The following is an 18,313-nucleotide window of genomic DNA, read 5'->3' as shown; positions in this document are numbered from 1 at the left end:
AGATTACCATATTCTCAGGATTATAGGCACCAAGAGCCAAATATGTTCCAGCAGCAACTTATCACAGTAAAAATCATGAGTGCTATCACTACTATTTGCATAATAATTGTACATTCTATAGTTTACAATGTCTAGCAGTCTACTATCAATGTACCTGCTGCATGCAAAGCCTCCTCTATACAGTGGGCAGCAATCTATCCTATTTCATCCTGTTATTCAATCCAGAATTTTCCATGTTTGGTTTCATAAATGAAGCTATATTATTAGTTTTAAGCACTGGGAAGTTTATTTCCTTTCTATGTGCTCATAATCATAATGGAACATTAACATGGAAACAATATGGCTACAACAGTGTTAATGTATAAGTGCACAGTATTGAAAGCGTGTAATATTAGTATCTTGGTTGCAGACTGAACTACCTTGGTAGCACGTTAAATTCAGACTCTTACTGAAAGCAGTTGGGGTATGTCACAAAGTCAGATAACAATACACACCACAACATTACTTTAAATTTCACTAGCTTGCACATTTATTATGTTTAAATTGCATCATGAGCAGTTTACTTCACAACTTTGCTTTATAATTGACAAACACCAGGTTAGAAGATGTTCTCTGTGATTAGTCCAGGGGCAACACATTTCATGGACAGAAACCTTACACAGATCACAGGTCATTAGATAATATTCCATTCTGCACAGTTCTCAAAGCAAGTCATCAACACATTTAATGAAGCTATGAAAAAACACCAATATCAAGTGCAGACTGACAGACAACAGTTCACATTCCTAATAAACAAGATCACTTAGTGACTACATGAAGTTCACACAGCTATGTTATCATGTTCAGAACAAACAACAAAATTTCACTGTGTGGTGCTAGGTGCTGTCTCGGGCGAGGTAAAATATATGCAGACTAGCATAATGATATTTTGTGATAACAGATATTATATATTAGTTTATAAAACAGCAGCATTTAAATTTAGTTGTGTAGTGAATAATTGTGGGGGGAATAAAATGTAATATATGGAATGGAAACTGATTAAAAAATTGCTGCTTAAACAATTAAAAAGGAAATTCTGAAAGAATAATTGAAAAAATTTTGGAAGGTACACATATTCTGAGTGAACTTTAACTGGCATTAATATCAACACACTCTCAATATTCAGTACATATATTCAGCATTTACATTTATGTACTTCTTTTTCTTGTTACCACTATTGTGCATAGAGCTTGTTATGATGATCACCCCTACTCTGCTCATTCAAATTTGTCTTGTTTGCTTCGATCCTCCTGATGCAGAAATCTTGGCACATCACGAAATGATGAACAGATGGTTTTCTTTAATAAATTTTGCCTCCCAAATAACTTTTATAACACTTCTTTAATGTTTGGTTAGAATACTCAATTTTGAACAATATTAATACAGCATAACTCTTCATATTTCTGCCCGCTACCACTTATAGAGAGAAACTGATTTTTTTTTAACAATATTAACTTGGCAGAACTTGTAATCTGTCTGCCTGCTATAACTTATAGACACAAACAGATGAATATAAAGAAATTAAAAAACTGAAGAGGGTATTTCTACTTGTTTTGTTTGTATGCCAGTGTTATATATGGAAAAGAATGTGGGAGAAAAGAAAGGAAAAAATAATAATTATATGATACATTGCAATTGCCCCCCACCTTGCACTGACATCATAGGGAGGTGCACAGTGTCTGAGCTTATTTCTCATTTTATTGGTTGATAACCCTGGCCAGTATGGACATAGCCTTTATTTTTTGGCCATTGGAGTTGTCCTATATGATTCTCAATTTATATAAGTGTGTGAGCTCCCTTATCACATACATACACATGTTTTCCTTCATCAAAAAGTGCTTGTTGTAAGCGCATAGTCCCATTATTGTCAGTCAGTATCTGCCCAGTGTTTAGCTTGCGAAGCATGCGTGTGCAGCTTCACTTCCATTACCATCCCTGCTCACTTTCACGTGTTTAATACTAAGTCAGAGTGCCCATGTCATGCGTTCACATTGTCTTCACTGAAAAATTTGTGAATCTCAGGTTCAGTGATGTGATCCTTTGTGAAATCTTCAATGTGGTGACCACTGATTTCCATTTCAGCAGCCCGAGGAATGTATTTCAACTCATTGCTCACACTTATTCAGTGGGGACACCTGCCGTACATCCGACATCCACCAACAAGGTAAGTTTCTTACCGCTTCTACAACATTGTCGAGCACAGAAAATTCATGTTTTTATGACATTGTTGAGCACAGAAATTCATGTTTTTACGACACTGTCAATCACAGAAAATTCTTGTTATAGAAAGTATTGTCATTTTTAGCTCATCACTTGCTCACCCACATATCTCACATGCACACTTATCACTTTGCAGGCAGGTTTCATATGTTTTTGCACTTTGTTGTTGAGCGTCTTTTATACTGTTGGATTACACAAAATTCCTATAATGTCTTTTCCACATACTATACCCATAGGAAAAATAAAATAAAATAAAATAAATAAATAAAAATACAACTAAAAAAGTAAAGTCATCCTATTCATTTGCTGACATGCCATTGTTGTTGCTTATATTCATTACAGTCTGATTGTCATTTTGTTTAGTACAGTTTGTTAAATTATAATTTTGTTACATTGTTGAGTTCCAATTATATGAGTACACTTTTTGCTCTCATTTGGTTTTTACATTCTTTACATAGCATTCATACAATAATAGATTTGTTTTTCCTTTATGGCATAAATTGACATACAGGTGCATTTCATTCCAATTCACAGTGACTTCTTGTCAGAGCATATTTATCAATTTCAAATAATTAAAGAAGTAAACAATAGTCACTACAATTACCAAATATGCAGCAACCAGTCACAAAATCATGTTTTATTTATCCACTTTTGCAAATCGATTTCAACAGATTATTTGGTAGTGCTCCACCATAGATCAGCATTGTGATATGTGACATCTTGCAACTGTATTGTTCTACACACATTATAACACTGTCACATCATACATATCATAAACTTACAACTATATTTACTTGCAGTGCAGTCCTTTTTTATGTTTATATGGTACCTAACACTTGACAAGCATTTATATTTCTTCACTGTAGGATGTGTTGATTCATTGTTCCCTGGGAGAAAAAACTTAATACTAACTTAAAACTACATCTTCATAGATAAGTATACAGTAGCTCAATGGTCACTAATACGTTTTCCATTTGTTCAATCATGTATTCATTTACTTCAATGTGCAGTTGTGCTTGTGTCCATGTGTGTGTCTCTACTACCTTATAAATCTGAAAGATAATGTGTATTATAGGCGTGATGTAACCTCTTATTCAGTTTGCCACCCATATTGTACTCGCTTGTTTAGCTGCAGCAAGACTTTTTCTGGTCCCTCAACTACACCTTTTGTCCCATATAAAACTGTGTAGTACATTTCTGCTTTCTGTTGTAACTTCCCTTCCTATATTTATCTCAGATTTCAAGGTTAATTACTGCTTGTTGTATTTTATCATCCAATGATAATTCTGATATTGGTATCTTGAGTAAAGGTTTTTCCCATTTGTCTATATGTTTGCAATTGAACATCAGCTCATTTGGTGTAAATCGATTTTATGTGTGGAGAAGGTTGTTAACAACTTGTAAGAAAGGTGTGACATATTCAATCCACTTGGTATATTTACTAAGTATATAAGTCCTCACAAATCTATTGGATTCCTTAAACACCCTTTCTATGGGGGACGCTTTGGGATGAAATTTGGATACTAAAATGTGTTTGATTCGGTTGGAATCTACAAACTCTTTCCATTTACATCCCACAAAATATGAAGCATTATATTTTAATATGACTTCTGGTTTTCCTACTCTTGCAAAATAATCCTCTTTAATTCATCTTATAATTGAACTGGCTGTAATTTCCTGTACAGCATACAGTTTTATGTATTTAGTGAAAACTTCATACCGACCAACTATATATTTTACTCCCCCTTTACTTCTGTCATACGAGCCAGCCACATCTAATGATAGCTTTTCTAGAGGTTTTTTAGCCACAATGGGATGTAGTTCTATCTGTTTGGAGATGTCAGAATGTTTTGCTTTCTGGCAAACAATACACATTCTTATCACCTGTAGTACTCTTTGTCTAAGGTTGGGGAAATAACAATATTTAGCTATTTTATCAGTGAATTTTGCAGTGTCATAATGGCCCCAAGTATTGTGTGTGTACTAGATAAAATCATACACATATTCCTCTGGGAAACACACATGCCATTTCTCAAGTTCGGGAGGGTTCCTATGGAACAGAACACCTTTGTAAATAGTGATAAACCTTTTTAATTTTTCATCATTGATATGTGTGCAAATTTTACCTTACTCCGGCGTGTGTCTTCCTGCTGTAATTGCTCCATATGTTTGCATATGTGGACATAGTATGGTTGGAGTGCTTTGTCCTCCATCAACATAACTCTTATTTCACCTTCCTGCTCTAAAAGATTGATAAATTCCTCTAAGCCTTGTAGTAGTTGGGAAAAAGCATCAGCTTTTATGTTTTGATTTCCTTTTATGTAACTTTTTCAAAATCAAGTTCTTCAAGATACATACACCACCTGGCTATCCATTGGTGTAGCAATTTACAAGTTAACAAAAACAATAGGGGCTGATGGTCGCAGTACACTTTTGTGTGTTTATCCCAAAGGAACTTTTTAAAGGACCAAATTACAACCAAATCCTCTAACTCTGTGATTTAATATGAACTTTCAGATTTGGATAAGGTGTGATTGGTGAAGGTAATTACTTTAGGGATGAGATTTCCCTCCTCTTCTACCATTTGAGAAAGTCATGCACCCAGACCGTGAGAAGACGTGTTGGTGCATTAAAAAAAAATCTTTCTTCATGTCTGGTTGAGATAAAATTTGAGCGTTCAGTAGGGCTTACTTCATGTTTTCAAGATGGGTTTGACATTGCTTGTCATATACCCAAGGTCTGTTTTCCAGAGAAGATTGGGTAGAGCATCACTGTTCTTAAGTTGGTTAGGGAGGAATTTCCTGAAAAATGGCACTACTGAGGAACAGGGCACTTCCTAATGGCATCAAGTTTTTTAGGATCTGGCAGTTTGTCTTCTGAAGAGATTGTGTCCTAAAAATTTTACATTTTCTTGTCCAAAATTAGATTTCTTGAGATTTGCTGTTACTCCATATTCAGGAAAATGGCTCAATACTTGTTCAATTTATCAGAAATATCCTACCCAGGTGGGTGTATTGACTAAAGGTTCATCCACATATAGTGTCACTTTACTCAAAAGTTTGGGCCCTAGCACACTTGCAAGTCTACTTGAATACTAGAAATTTGAAGCTCTTGCCCCACATACGAAGGCGGTACACTTCCGACTTTCTTCATGAAGTTTTATTTGTCAATACGAAGACCAGAGGTTAATTACAGTAAGAAATTTAGCATAATGGAATTTCATAAGCTGTTCCTCTGAATTGTCTGAATGTGTTTGGACTGATACAATAATATTATTAATGTTACGTGCGTCTAGAACCAAGTACACCTTGCCATCTAGCTTACGCACAGGCAAGATAGGACTACAGTAATGGGAAAATGATGGTTGTATTATGTCCCATTCAAGCATCCTGTTAATCTCTGTTCTTATTGCTTCCCTCTTGCCCATGGTATAGGATATGAGGTAGAACAAAAAGTTTCATGAGGCTACACTTCCGTTTTGTACATGAAATCCTTAATAAAATCCCGTCTTTTTTCAAATACAGGTACATAAGCAAATATCAGTTCCCTGATTTCTGCTTGCTGTTGTTTAGTCAAGCACTTTGATTCACTTACCTTTGTGCTTATTGTATCGATGTTTATTTCTTCTAGTGATGACTTTTTGTTATTGTATGTGTCGACAAACATAACTATGAGATTTACCAACTTAACATCAAAGTCATGAGGAACTTCAGTTTTATATCTATTAGTACTTCCTCTGATAAGATCTAGTACAAATAATTCTTTCTTTCTTTCTTTTGCTTGTGCCATTTTCCCGCAAGGATGCAGGGTCAGCACGGTTAATCGGATGTGGCATGGTTAATTTAAGGGGTGGCCAGATGCCCTACCTACTGCCGCCCCCCCCCCCCCCCCCCCGTACCCCCCAGGACGAAATTAGTGTAACCCAACTGTCTGAGTCCAGTGTAATCCATGGAATAGTGCAAATGTGTTCAGATGTCTGCGAGCTGTATTACTGAGGTGGGACGTGGGGACCAGTCCGGTATTTACCTAGTGGGAAAATCGACTAAAAACCACATCCAGGTTGGCTGGCACACAGGCCTCCATTGTTAAGCCATCGATCTGGGGCGGCATACCTACCTGAGTCCAGGAAGCAGTGCATTAGCGCTTTCAGCTAATCTGGCGGAGCACAAATAATTGGCTACCTACAGTGAAATGACATTGGCCTTTTCCTATATCAATTTGTACTTGGTATGTCCTAAATGTATCCATACCAATTAAACAATCAGCTGTTAATTTCCTTACCATGAAAAATTCCTTGTGCAGAAAACTGTCCTAATTGTATGTTGTGTATATTATATCTTGACACGTTTTCATTTCTGACCTGTGGCAGTTTGCACCTTGCAGTTTTGCACTGGCAATGTAGGTATACATCCACATTTCTTCAGTTCTTGAAAGAATCCCTGTGACATCAGATTAGTCATAGCACCTGTGTCAAGCACAGTGGGTACATCAAGGTCAAATATTTTGGGCTTAATAGTATCTTGTACCTTGCTCTCTGTCAAGTTTTTCTGCGTACCCTCGTTACCTTGACACAGATCATCTCTCACATCATTACCATGATCATATCTGATGAAGCAAGTCTCAGTCAAGCCTGTGCCCCCACTTACCTCCAAGGTCATAAAATGGGAGCCTACCAAGACAAGTTCAAGTTTTCTGGCATCACAGTGGCATCGATCTTTAGGTTAGGCATAAGCTCTACTATGTTGACCCTTGGTGTTTGGTTACGCCAATTAGTGTCCTCAGAGGCTCTCAACTCAAATTCTCTTTGCAGCTATGTGTTATTCGGCAAATGTGTGTTGCTTTGCTGGCTGAATTCCACTGTCTGTGGGTTATTCAGTTATCCATAATTGTTTTGTGTTTGCCAAGTGATCGGCTGATTATTGCCAGTAACTTGTGTCTGCACATATTGTACAGCCTGGCCATCCACTACTTGACCATTGTAATTGTTTTTGTTAAATTTTTTGACCATTTATCTTATATCCTCCTTGTGTGGGGTAAGGTTGCCATCTGTGTTGTACTACAAATCCATTGTTTACTTGTTGGTCTGTAAATCTCTGTGTTGCTATCAGCATATTAACGGGCTTTGATTGTACTGGTGTCCCTTTGTATATTAAATCAATAGAGTCCAGTACTGATAGAAAGTATACAGTGTCATGTTGTGGGATGGTAATGTGTTTTTTCTAATGTGGGCAGGAAGATAGGTCTTCAAAATTTTCAGCGCGTCTTCTTGAGATACCGGGTTCATCCAGTACATGATTTTATTCAAATATTTTTCGAAATAGCCCCTTAAGCTTCCATGGATGCTGTTGAACAGAGCTGGGTTGAATACTTCATGTCTGAGCCTCTCTTGTATGGCCTCAGACCAATACTTATCCAGAAATGCTTTCTCAAACTGTTCATAATAGTGGCAATATTCCGTTACGTCCATAGCCCATAGCAGAACGTCACCCTGTGTGTATCCAACAATAAATCTAATTTTCTTGGCTTCAGTTCAGGTATGAGTTAAAACATTTCAAAATGCTCTGTTAAAGACCACAGGGTGTGCTCTTTCCCTTCAGAAGTAAATATCAGAAATTGTCGATGTCTAAGTAATCCCTCACCTGCAAGTAATGTTGACAAACATGTCACACTGTCAGTGACAGACATGTTTATGTTCACTTGTGGGATAGCACTTGGCAACTGTGCTTGCTCAACAGGTACAACTGCCAGCAAGAGTTGTTACATTGTGTGACCTTTGCTATTTTCTTTTGACGAGCTAACCCCGTATTGTGGGTAACCCATGAAGGTATCAACTCCTCCAAAAGCATAGATTTGTTTTCTGTCATATGTTGTTTTGGAATGTCAGTAGTTTTAGCTACACTGCCCCAAAAACTTTCCTCTGCTTCCTTTAAGTCTGAGTCTATTTTACCTAGAAGTTGACATTCTTTCTCTTTTAGAGCTTCTTCTGCAGTATCTACATAAATGTTGCAATCTGACATTACCTTTTCAGAAAGTGTACTGCCCTTATCCAGCATCCTGGCTTCAGCTTTTTCTGTTATTTCCTTTACATCTGCACATAACTTATCTCTGTTTCATTTTTGGCAAATTCTGACTCTAAACTTAACTGATCTACTCTTAGACTCAACTTGTGTATTTCTGTAGGTAGGTTTTTGCATTTGTCTTGGAGCTAACTGACTGCATTTGTCACATTTTTACTGATGCATCCACTTGGAATTACATCTCCTGAATTTGAGAATATGCTTTACTAAGGTTTCTCAGCTCACCTGAAAGTTGTTCCTGCTTACAACCTATGGATGTTACCTTTTCTGTTAATGTATTTATATTGCGGGACATATTGGTATTTATTTCTTATTTAAGTTGTTTACTGAACTCTGTCAGCTTCCCAGATGGTTTGTCAGATAACTCAGTGCATAAAATTTTGCTCACCTTGGTGAACTGTTGACTAATATTATTCTTGAAATCATTAAATGCCTGATTTTGCTGCATAAACTGTTGTCCCATATTTTCCTGATGTCTTGTGAACTGCTATGTTACATTCTTGAGTTGTTGTGTTACACTTTCCTGAAATTCCAGTTGTCTTGTAAGCTGTTGTGTTATTAGTTGCCTGAGTTATGTCAAATTGTGGGTGTCATTAGTATTTACAATGCTTTTTCCAACTGTTTCATGCTCTTGCATTTGTGACATAGTGAGCAAATAGTCAGAGGAGGTTTCCCTGTCACACACTTCAGTTTTACTGTTTGGAAAAATGTTTCCCGGTAAGAACTGAGAAATTGTCTCATCAAGTGTCATAAAAGTGACACCATGATTAGTTATATCACCAGTGTCATTAACTTTTTAATAGCGAGACGCCAACATGGTTGTTTTGGTAGCCATCAGCCAGTTCACAAGTTGGTGCATTACTTTCAACTGGTGCCAAGCTTGGATTTTCAACATCTTGGCATATTGCATTTTGTAATGAGTTTTCAACAATGGACATTTCCTCTGACTCTACTGTGAACAGTGTTTAATAAAATTATGAAAAAATTTTTTTTTCAATTCAACAGATTAATATGTGTAGTCATTAATGATCCTGATTATACTCTGATATTGCCTTACAGCATTTCAATGAATTATTTTGCACTTTAATGTTGACTTCATACAAATTTTTATCTTTCCTATAGTAATACACTTTTTACTGTGAGAGAGACAGCGCCAAGTGCAGCCATATAAGCATAGCGTAGCAGCTTCCTACTTTAACTGCTGAAATTCGCATTCCTGACGCATCTCATTTGTAGGCAGAATTTAATTTTAATGTGCTCCTTCAAGTTGTTAATAGTTCCAATCTCAAGTATATGTAACAAATGCAACAAAGGCCTCATTAGTTGCTTGTAATGATAAAAATGGATCATTTATCTAAAAAAAAAATTTATCTCAACAACTGAAAGGTCTGTTCCTATTCCACTTGCTGCCATCCTTTGAACTGTTGCCATTGAATAGTTGAGGTGGGAATAAAATGTAATATATACAATGAAAACTGGTTAAAAATTGCTGCTTAAAGAATTAAAAAGGAAATTTTTAAATAATAATTGAAAAAAAATTGGAAGTTACACATATTCTGAGTGAACTTAAAGTGGCATTAATATCAATAGACCCTCAATATTCAATACATATATTCAGAATTTAAATTTAATAAACTTCTCTTTCTTATTACCACCGTTGTGCAGAGAGCTTGTTATGATTATCGCCCCTCCTCTACTTAAGGAAATTCCTCTTGTTTGTTCAATCCTGTTGATGCAGGATTCTTGGCACATCGTAGAATGACGAACAGATGGTTTTTTAATAGCACTTCTTTAATGTCCAGTTACAATACACATTTTTGAACAATATTAACATGGCAGAGATCTTTATACATCTGCCCGCTATCACTTATAGAGACAAACAGATTTTTTTTCACAATATTAACCCACTGGAGCTCGTAATACATCCACCCAACTCACTTATAGAGACAAACAGATGAATATAAAGAAATTAAAAAACTGAAGAGCATATCTCTACATGTTTTGTTTATATGCCAATGTTATCTATGGTACAAAGTTATTATTATTTTTATATACAAATGAAGAAGAGAAGTTTGTTAACATCGAGTATAGATTTAAGTGTCAGGAAGTCATTTCTGAAAGTATTTGTATGGAGTGTAGCCATGTATGGAAGTGAATCATGGACGATAAATAGTTTGGACAAGAAGAGAATAGAAGCTTTCGAAATGTGGTGCTACAGAAGAATGCTGAAGATTAGATGGGTAGATCACATAACTAATGAGGAAGTATTGAATCAGATTGGGGAGAAGAGAAGTTTGTGGCACAACTTGACCAGAAGAAGGGATAGGTTGGTAGGACATGTTCTGAGGCAACAAGGGATCACCAATTTAGTATTGGAGGGCAGCGTAGAGGGTAAAAATTATAGAGGGAGACCAAGAGATGACTACACTAAGCAGATTCAGAAGCATGTAGGTTGCAGTAGGTACTGGTAGATGAAGAAGCATGCACAGGATAGAGTAGCATGGAGAGCTGCATCAAACCAGTTTCAGGACTGAAGACCACAACAACAACATACAAATGAAATGAGAAATGAAAGGGAAATAATAATAATAATAATAATAATACATTAAATTACAGTAGGTGGTCTATAGGTTCCAACAATGTTTCACTTTAATCAAAAGATAGCTGGTTAGAAAAGTACAAAAGATCACAGTAATAGCACACTGCATGCCTCCACAGAGAATTCCCTATTTCCATATAAAGTTGTCATGCTCAAAATTTTGCTAATTTATGCATATTATTAATTAATGGCTTAATTAGATAACCAAAGGCATTATCAGGCTTAGAAAAATTGGGGCTATATCCTAGAATCGTAATGGCTGAAATGGCAAAAGCAATTTTGTGTGTGGCCAAATTTTAATAATGAATATCTTTTAAGTTAATGGGTTATTTAAAAAATAATCTAGTTATAGGAAAGAAGGAAATAAGGGTTTTCTAATGAATAGTGTCAATCCTCTCAAAACTTGTGATTACCTACATAAATTTTAACTATATTCAGCAGACTGTAAACTATTAATAGATAATGAAATTATGTGAAGTACTACATGAATAGGATTTTGGAAGTTCTAGGCACACACTGCATATACTCCATGTGTATAAATAGATTCACATAAACAATAAACAAAAGTAGTAATTTAAGATGAGTAAAATAATCGGATATGGAATATATCCACTGTGATATGTTTCATACTAACACTGATACTGAATGAAAAGAAGTGAATATCAGTGTAAAGTTACACATGGTCATCAGATTACTGTGTAAAAAGCTACTTACGTTAACCACTATACCAAGAGTGAATAATTAATAGCATTGAGTGTAGCCTCCCAATTAAAGTTGTCAAAAATTCTTTAAATCCATAGATTAATTAGTAATAGAAATTCATCACCACAAATACCATAATGCCACTCACCTTCTTTTTCAGTGAACCTGTTGGTCCAATCACATTTTCAAAGATGTGCTTTCCAACATGGCTGTCAACAGCACTAAGAGGATCATCCAAAAAATATATTTCAGCATTACTATAAACTGCTCTAGCCAAGCTGACTCTCTGTTTCTGACCACCACTTAAGTTTATACCCTGAAAGAGTAGCAGAACATAACACAAATGCAGCAAGCAGTGTCCCACCAAATACTGGAAGAGAGACAAATTTTTAATTTTCCTGAAGTACTGCAAAATACAACATTATCCCTTAAATGAGACAAACCAGGTATTACATTTTCAAAACTGCCTTAATTCTTGTCCTTAAAATGATGAGATGTAATTGCTAGCCACTACTTCTTTTCAGGAGGGGTCCCTTTCTCTTTGTCGCCTCTCATTCTCATTACATATGGGTCCATCTCACCCTGGGGTATGAATGATCTGCCCTTCCTTCCTTCTAAGCTTCCCCAGCTTATCTACCTATTCTCCTGACGAAGGTACTGATAATCCTGAAAGCATCAGTAATGTCATCCCTTTTACCTCTGCATGTGTCTATCAGTATTCTGAAACATTCTGCCCTCTGAAGATACATACTGGTCGAAAATTTTGTCTCATACTTATTAGTCACAGTGTCTTAGAGTTTTCCTTTGATGCTCCAAATGCCCCTTTTCAGTCTATCTGTCTTTTTCTATTAGTTACCAGAGAGAAGGTTTGTGCTTTTGTTATATCAAATGTCTTGTTCCTCCTTTTTATCACTCTGTCTCAGGGCGTCTGCTTAATTTTTTAGACTTAACAGTTCATTCTAAGCATTGCTCTACTTCAAAAGGCACTGGCTAATATAATAAAATTAAGGGAATGGCAGGGTATGGGCAATAGGATAAAAAAAGATTCATTCTCAGTCACAAAAATTTAATCTTTGTTTAGGGTACAGAAAATTAGCAAAAGTTTTGGCCCAAGGACAATAGACACAACAGTAAAGAGTTGCAGCCAAAAACAGAAGGGCGTTGTTTAGGATTGTCCCAAGTTTTGTGATTCTTATCAAGCTTCTTATTTTATCTCTGTAATAATTTAATGCAACACAGAAAATTGTTTTTAAGAAGCCAGGTTGCCACAGTCTACACCTTAATGGGAATGCAGCTCTTATTTTATGTGTTTTCAGTTAGTGTGGCCTTTTTTTATCTGTCAGAACAGCTTAAACCTATTTTAAAAGATTGAAAAATGACACCTACAAAACAGCAAGAAACAAACTGACACAATGGAAAAGTCTTGAACGTTGTTTAGAACTACAAACTTTGCAAAAAACTTAAAATATGAAGTAGAAGATCCATAGGAAAAGGTATGGGGGGGGGGGGGGGGTAGACCACAGCTAATTTTGCATCATAGGAGGAAATATTGAACAGAAAAGAAACCAGGTGTAAAAAAACAAAAGCAAAAGTTTTTTTTCAAAGCCAGAAATATTGATGGTATGGTCAGAGATTTTTCAATATCAGTTACTTAGAAAACGTTAAAAATTGCAAGAAATTGAACATCAGAAGCACTAAACAAAGCTCCAAATGAATATAAAGTGATGCACAATGAAATAAAGTTCCAGTCTCTTGAATTACAGAGTAACAAAAATCCTTCCCTGGAGTTGTTAAAACAACTGAGCCCTCCTATGGGTAATGGCTTCAACATATGGGCAGAGGTGGTAGGACACTCTGCTAAGAAAATGTGTAATACATTTATTAAAAACAAAGATTCCAAGACTTACCAAGCGGGAAAGCGCCGGCAGACAGGCACAATGAACAAAACACACAAACACACACAGAGAATTACTAGCTTTCGCAACCGATGGTTGCTTCTTCAGGAAGGAGAGGGAAAGACGAAAGGATGTGGGTTTTAAGGGAGAGGGTAAGGAGTCATTCCAATCCCGGGAGCGGAAAGACTTCCCTTAGGGGGAAAAAAACGACAGGTGTACACTCGTGCACACACACACATGCACACATATCCATCCGCACATACACAGACACAAGCAGACATATTTAGGCAAAGAGTAAGGGCAGAGATGTCAGTCGAGGCGGAAGTACAGAGGCAAAGAAGTTGTTGAAAGACAGGTGAGGTATGAGCGGCGGCAACTTGAAATTAGCGGAGGTTGAGGCCTGGCGGATATCGAGAAGAGAGGATATACTGAAGGGCGAGTTCCCATCTCCGAAGTTCGGATAGGTTGGTGTTGGTGGGAAGTATCCAGATAACTCGGACGGTGTAACACTGTGCCAAGATGTGCTGGTCATGCACCAAGGCATTTTAGCCACAGGGTGATCCTCATTACCAACAAACACTGTCTGCCTGTGTCCATTCATGCGAATGGACAGTTTGTTGCTGGTCATTCCCACATAGAAAGCGTCACAGTGTAGGCAGGTCAGTTGGTAAATCACGTGGGTGCTTTCACACGTGGCTCTCCCTTTGATCGTGTACACCTTCCGGGTTACAGGACTGGAGTAGGTGGTGGTGGGAGGGTGCATAGGACAGGTTTTACACCGGGAGCAGTTGCAACGGTAGGAGCCAGAGGGTAGGGAAGGTGGTTTGGGGATTTCATAGGGATGAACCAAGAGGTTACGAAGGTTAGGTGTAATACATTTCACACACAAGTGTCACCATCATGAAGAGGTCACTGGAGAATAGTTTCCAGATGCAGCTTTAAATGAGTGAATATTATAATTGAAGTGCAGTAAGCCAGCACATGGTAGATAAAAGTTCTGCTGATTTTATCAACATTAGTTTGACAATGATGAACTGAAAGTTAAAAATTTCAAATAGACAGTTGTTTCAGAACTAACACATGCAAAATATTGGAACTACTATTTAATGAGTAATAAACTAAACACTTTATCAATGAAATACATAAAGTAATTCATTAAAACTCCTTTACTGAAGAGATAAGAGAATTTCAAACTATTAAGCTGTAATGACAAATAACTTATCTTTGCAACATTTCATTAAAGTTGTAGCTCCCACAGAAAGATAAATTATAACTAATTCTGAAATAATGTTGAAATAATTATTTTGTAATTGTGCTATAGCACAGATGACTTTAAGGTGAGACAAGATTCAGTCATCCCTGACAAATCAAATGAACAAACTTATGTGTAGAACAAAAGTCTTACAACCACAGAGAGTAAAAAGTTCTCCAAATTACTGAGGCATAATACTGAAGTGCTAAATAAAGCTGGAGTCATTGTATGGAGAGGTACATGCTTAAACAACATGGTGATATGTATATATGTATCTATGTACATATGTATCATTGCATTTAGCTTACTTTGACTAAACAAAACGGAGTCATTATTGCTATAAAATGGAATGATTATATGTCATACCATTTCAAATACTAACAAAATATGAATGAAATATGTCTGCTTGTGTCTGTGTATGTGCGGATGGATAGTGTGTGTGTGTGTGTGTGTGTGTGTGTGTGTGTGTGTGTGTGAGTGTACACCTGTCCTTTTTTTCCCCTAAGGGAAGTCTTTCCGCTCTCGGGATTGGAATGACTCCTTACCCTCTCCCTTAAAGCCCACATCCTTTCATTTTTCCCTCTCCTTCCCTCTTTCCTGACGAAGCAACTGCCAGTTGCGAAAGCTCGTAATTCTGTGTGTATGTTTGTGTGTTTTGTTCATGTGCCTGTCTGCCGGCGCTTTCCCGCTTGGTAAGTCTTGGAATCTTTGTTTTAATATATTTTTCCCATGTGGAAGTTTCTTTCTGTTTTATATGTATATCTGAGGTGGTCCTGAATTTCAAATTATTCTTACCTTTTCTCCAATTTCTGTCTGATCACCACCTGGAAGCATCTGCAGATCTGGTTTAAGGGCACATGCATCTATTATTTGTAGGTATGAGGACTGGTCTAGGGATTTACCAAACAAAATGTTATCCTTCAAAGTAGCATTCTGTATCCATGCCTGCTGTGGTACATAGGCAATTGAGCCCTGCAATATTGACAATTTTAGAGTTATGTTGCAAATAAACAGCAACTGTAACACAACAATCCTTATTCTTTGCCAGTAGCTTATAAAACATTAATGGCATAGCTAAAATGAGATAGCTCTGTAGATATTTATTTTGACACATTGAAGTACACTAACAACCATGTGTAAAGCAAATTATTTCACATAATTTTTTATTAATAAATGGTAACATTTACCTTGGTGTTAACCCTGCCAGTAATTTTGTTCATTTCACCAAGAAATGCTGAAATCAGTGAACTCTTTCCTGAACCAACAGTTCCAACAACAGCTACCAATGAACTTTGTTTGATATGCAGATTAATTTTTCGCAATACTGGATTTTCATCAGGGCCCCAGCTGAAGGTACCATTTTCCATGACAAGAGGATATTCTGCCACTAAAAATGCAGAAGAAGAATTTAATGAAGAAAATTACATCTACTAATTACAATTCTAATGAGTTCTGTTAGTTATGAATTGAAGTGGAAAGCACACTGCTGTTGTACTTGTGGTCTTCAGTCCAAAGACTGTTTTAATGCAGCTCTCCACACTACTCTATCCTGTGCAAGCCTCTTCATCTCTGACTAACTACTGTAACGTTTGTCTTTCTGAATCTGCTTGCTGTATTCATCTCTTGGTCTCCCTCTATGAGTTTTACCCTTCACACTCCTCCCAGATGCCTCAGAATGTGTGCTACCATCCAATCCCTTCTTCTGTTCAAGTTGTACTACAAATTTCTCTTCTTCTCACTCCTGCTCAGTACCTCCTCATTAGTTATGTGATCTACCCATCTAATTTTCAGCATTCTTCTGTAACATTACATTATAAAAGCTTCTGTTCGCTTCTTGTATAAACTGCTTACTGTCCATGTTTCACTTCCATACATGGCTACACTTTGCACAAATACTTTCAGGAAGGACTTTCTGACATTGAGATCTATACGTGACATTAACAAATTTCTCTTCCTCGGAAAGGCTTTTCTTGCCATTGCCAGTCTACATTTTATATTCTCCCTACTTTGACCATCATCAGTTATTTTGCTTCACAAATAGCAAAACTCGTCTCCTACTTTAAGTGTCTCATTTCCTAATCTAATTCCCTCAGCATCAACTGATTTAATTCAACAACATCCATTATCCTTGTTTTGCTTTTGTTAATGTTCATCTTATATCATCCTTTCAAGACACTGTCTATTCCATTCAACTGCTCTGCCAAGTCCTTTGCTGTCTCTGACAAAATTACAGTGTCATCAGGAAATCTCAGTTTTTATTTCTTGTCCCTGGAATTTAATTCCTACTCCAAAGTTTTCCTTTGTTTCCTTTACTGCTTGCCTAACTACTGCTTCCCTTTTTTTACATGTTGACTCTTATAACTGCCATCTGGTTTCTATACAAATTGCAAATAGTGTTTTGCTCCCTGTATTTTACTCCTGTCACCTTTAGAATTTGAAAGGGAGTATTCCTGTCAACATTCTCTACTAATTATATAAATGTCAGTTCATCTTTCGTTAACCTGTCTTCTATGAGAAGTCATAGGGTCAGTATTGCCTCAGCTGTTCCTACATTTCATCAGAATCCAAAATGATCTTCCCCGAGGTCAGCTTCCACCAGTTTTCTGGTCTTCTGTAAATGATTTGTGTTAGTATTTTACAACCATGACTTATTAAACTGATATTTAAGTGTTTTCACATTTGTCAGCAACAGCTTTCTTGGAATTGGAATTACTATATTCTTCTTGAAGTCTCCAGGTATCTGTCTCTCACATCTTGCTCATTAGATGGAAGAGTTTTGTCATGGCTGGCTCTCCCAAGGCTATCAGTAGCTCTAACAGAATGTTGTCTACTCCTGGGGCTTTGTTTTAACATATGTCAGTGCTCTGTCAAATTACTTGTGCAGTATCACATCTCCCTTCTCATCTTTATCCATGTCCTCTTCTGTTTCTCGAATATTGCCCTCAGGTACATACCCCTTGTGCAGACCCTCTATATACTCCTTCCATCTTCCTGCTTTCCCTTCTTTCCTCGGGATTAGTTTTCCATTTGCACTCTTAATATTCATACAGTTGGTTCTCTTTTCTCCAAAGGTCTCTTTAATTTTTCTTTGTGCAACATCTATCTTCTTCTAGTGATATCTGCTTCTACATATTTTCGTTTGTCCACTAGCCATTCCTGCTTAGCACTTCCTGTCAATTTAATTTTCTACACGTTTGTATTCCCTTCCAGCTGCCTCATTTATTGCATTTTTACATTTTTCTCCTTTTGTTGATTAAATTCAGTATGTCTTGTGTTACCTGAGGAGCTCTACCAGCACTTGTCTTTGTACCTGCTTGGTCCTCTGCTGCCTTCAATATTTCTTCTCTCAAAGCTACCCATTCTTCATCTACTGTATTCCTTTCCCCCATCCTTGTCAGTCATTCCCTAAAGCTCCATCTGAAGCTCCCTACAACCTCTGTTTTTTTTTCAGTTTATCCAGGTCCCATTTCCTTAAATTCCTACCTTTTTGCAGTTTCTTTAATTTTAATCTACAGTTCACAACCAATAA

At 36.7% G+C, this 18,313-nt stretch overlaps 1 protein-coding gene across 1 annotated transcript in view; it reads right to left on the bottom strand.

Annotated features, from left to right (window-relative positions):
* LOC126277930 (multidrug resistance-associated protein 1-like) overlaps positions 1-18,313 on the bottom strand; it is a 333,662-nt gene that overhangs the window by 132,311 nt on the left and 183,038 nt on the right. Inside the window, exons 14-16 of the mRNA XM_049977507.1 lie at positions 15,972-16,171; positions 15,580-15,756; positions 11,786-11,953 (exon numbers count right to left, since the gene is read on the bottom strand). Of these exons, the coding sequence (XP_049833464.1) occupies positions 11,786-11,953; positions 15,580-15,756; positions 15,972-16,171 (545 nt within the window). The remainder of the gene's footprint in view (positions 1-11,785; positions 11,954-15,579; positions 15,757-15,971; positions 16,172-18,313) is intronic.

The sequence above is a fragment of the Schistocerca gregaria genome, chromosome 6 (assembly GCF_023897955.1).
Source record: "Schistocerca gregaria isolate iqSchGreg1 chromosome 6, iqSchGreg1.2, whole genome shotgun sequence".
Taxonomy (NCBI): domain Eukaryota; kingdom Metazoa; phylum Arthropoda; class Insecta; order Orthoptera; family Acrididae; genus Schistocerca; species Schistocerca gregaria.
This window is presented reverse-complemented; position numbering and strand designations above follow the sequence as displayed.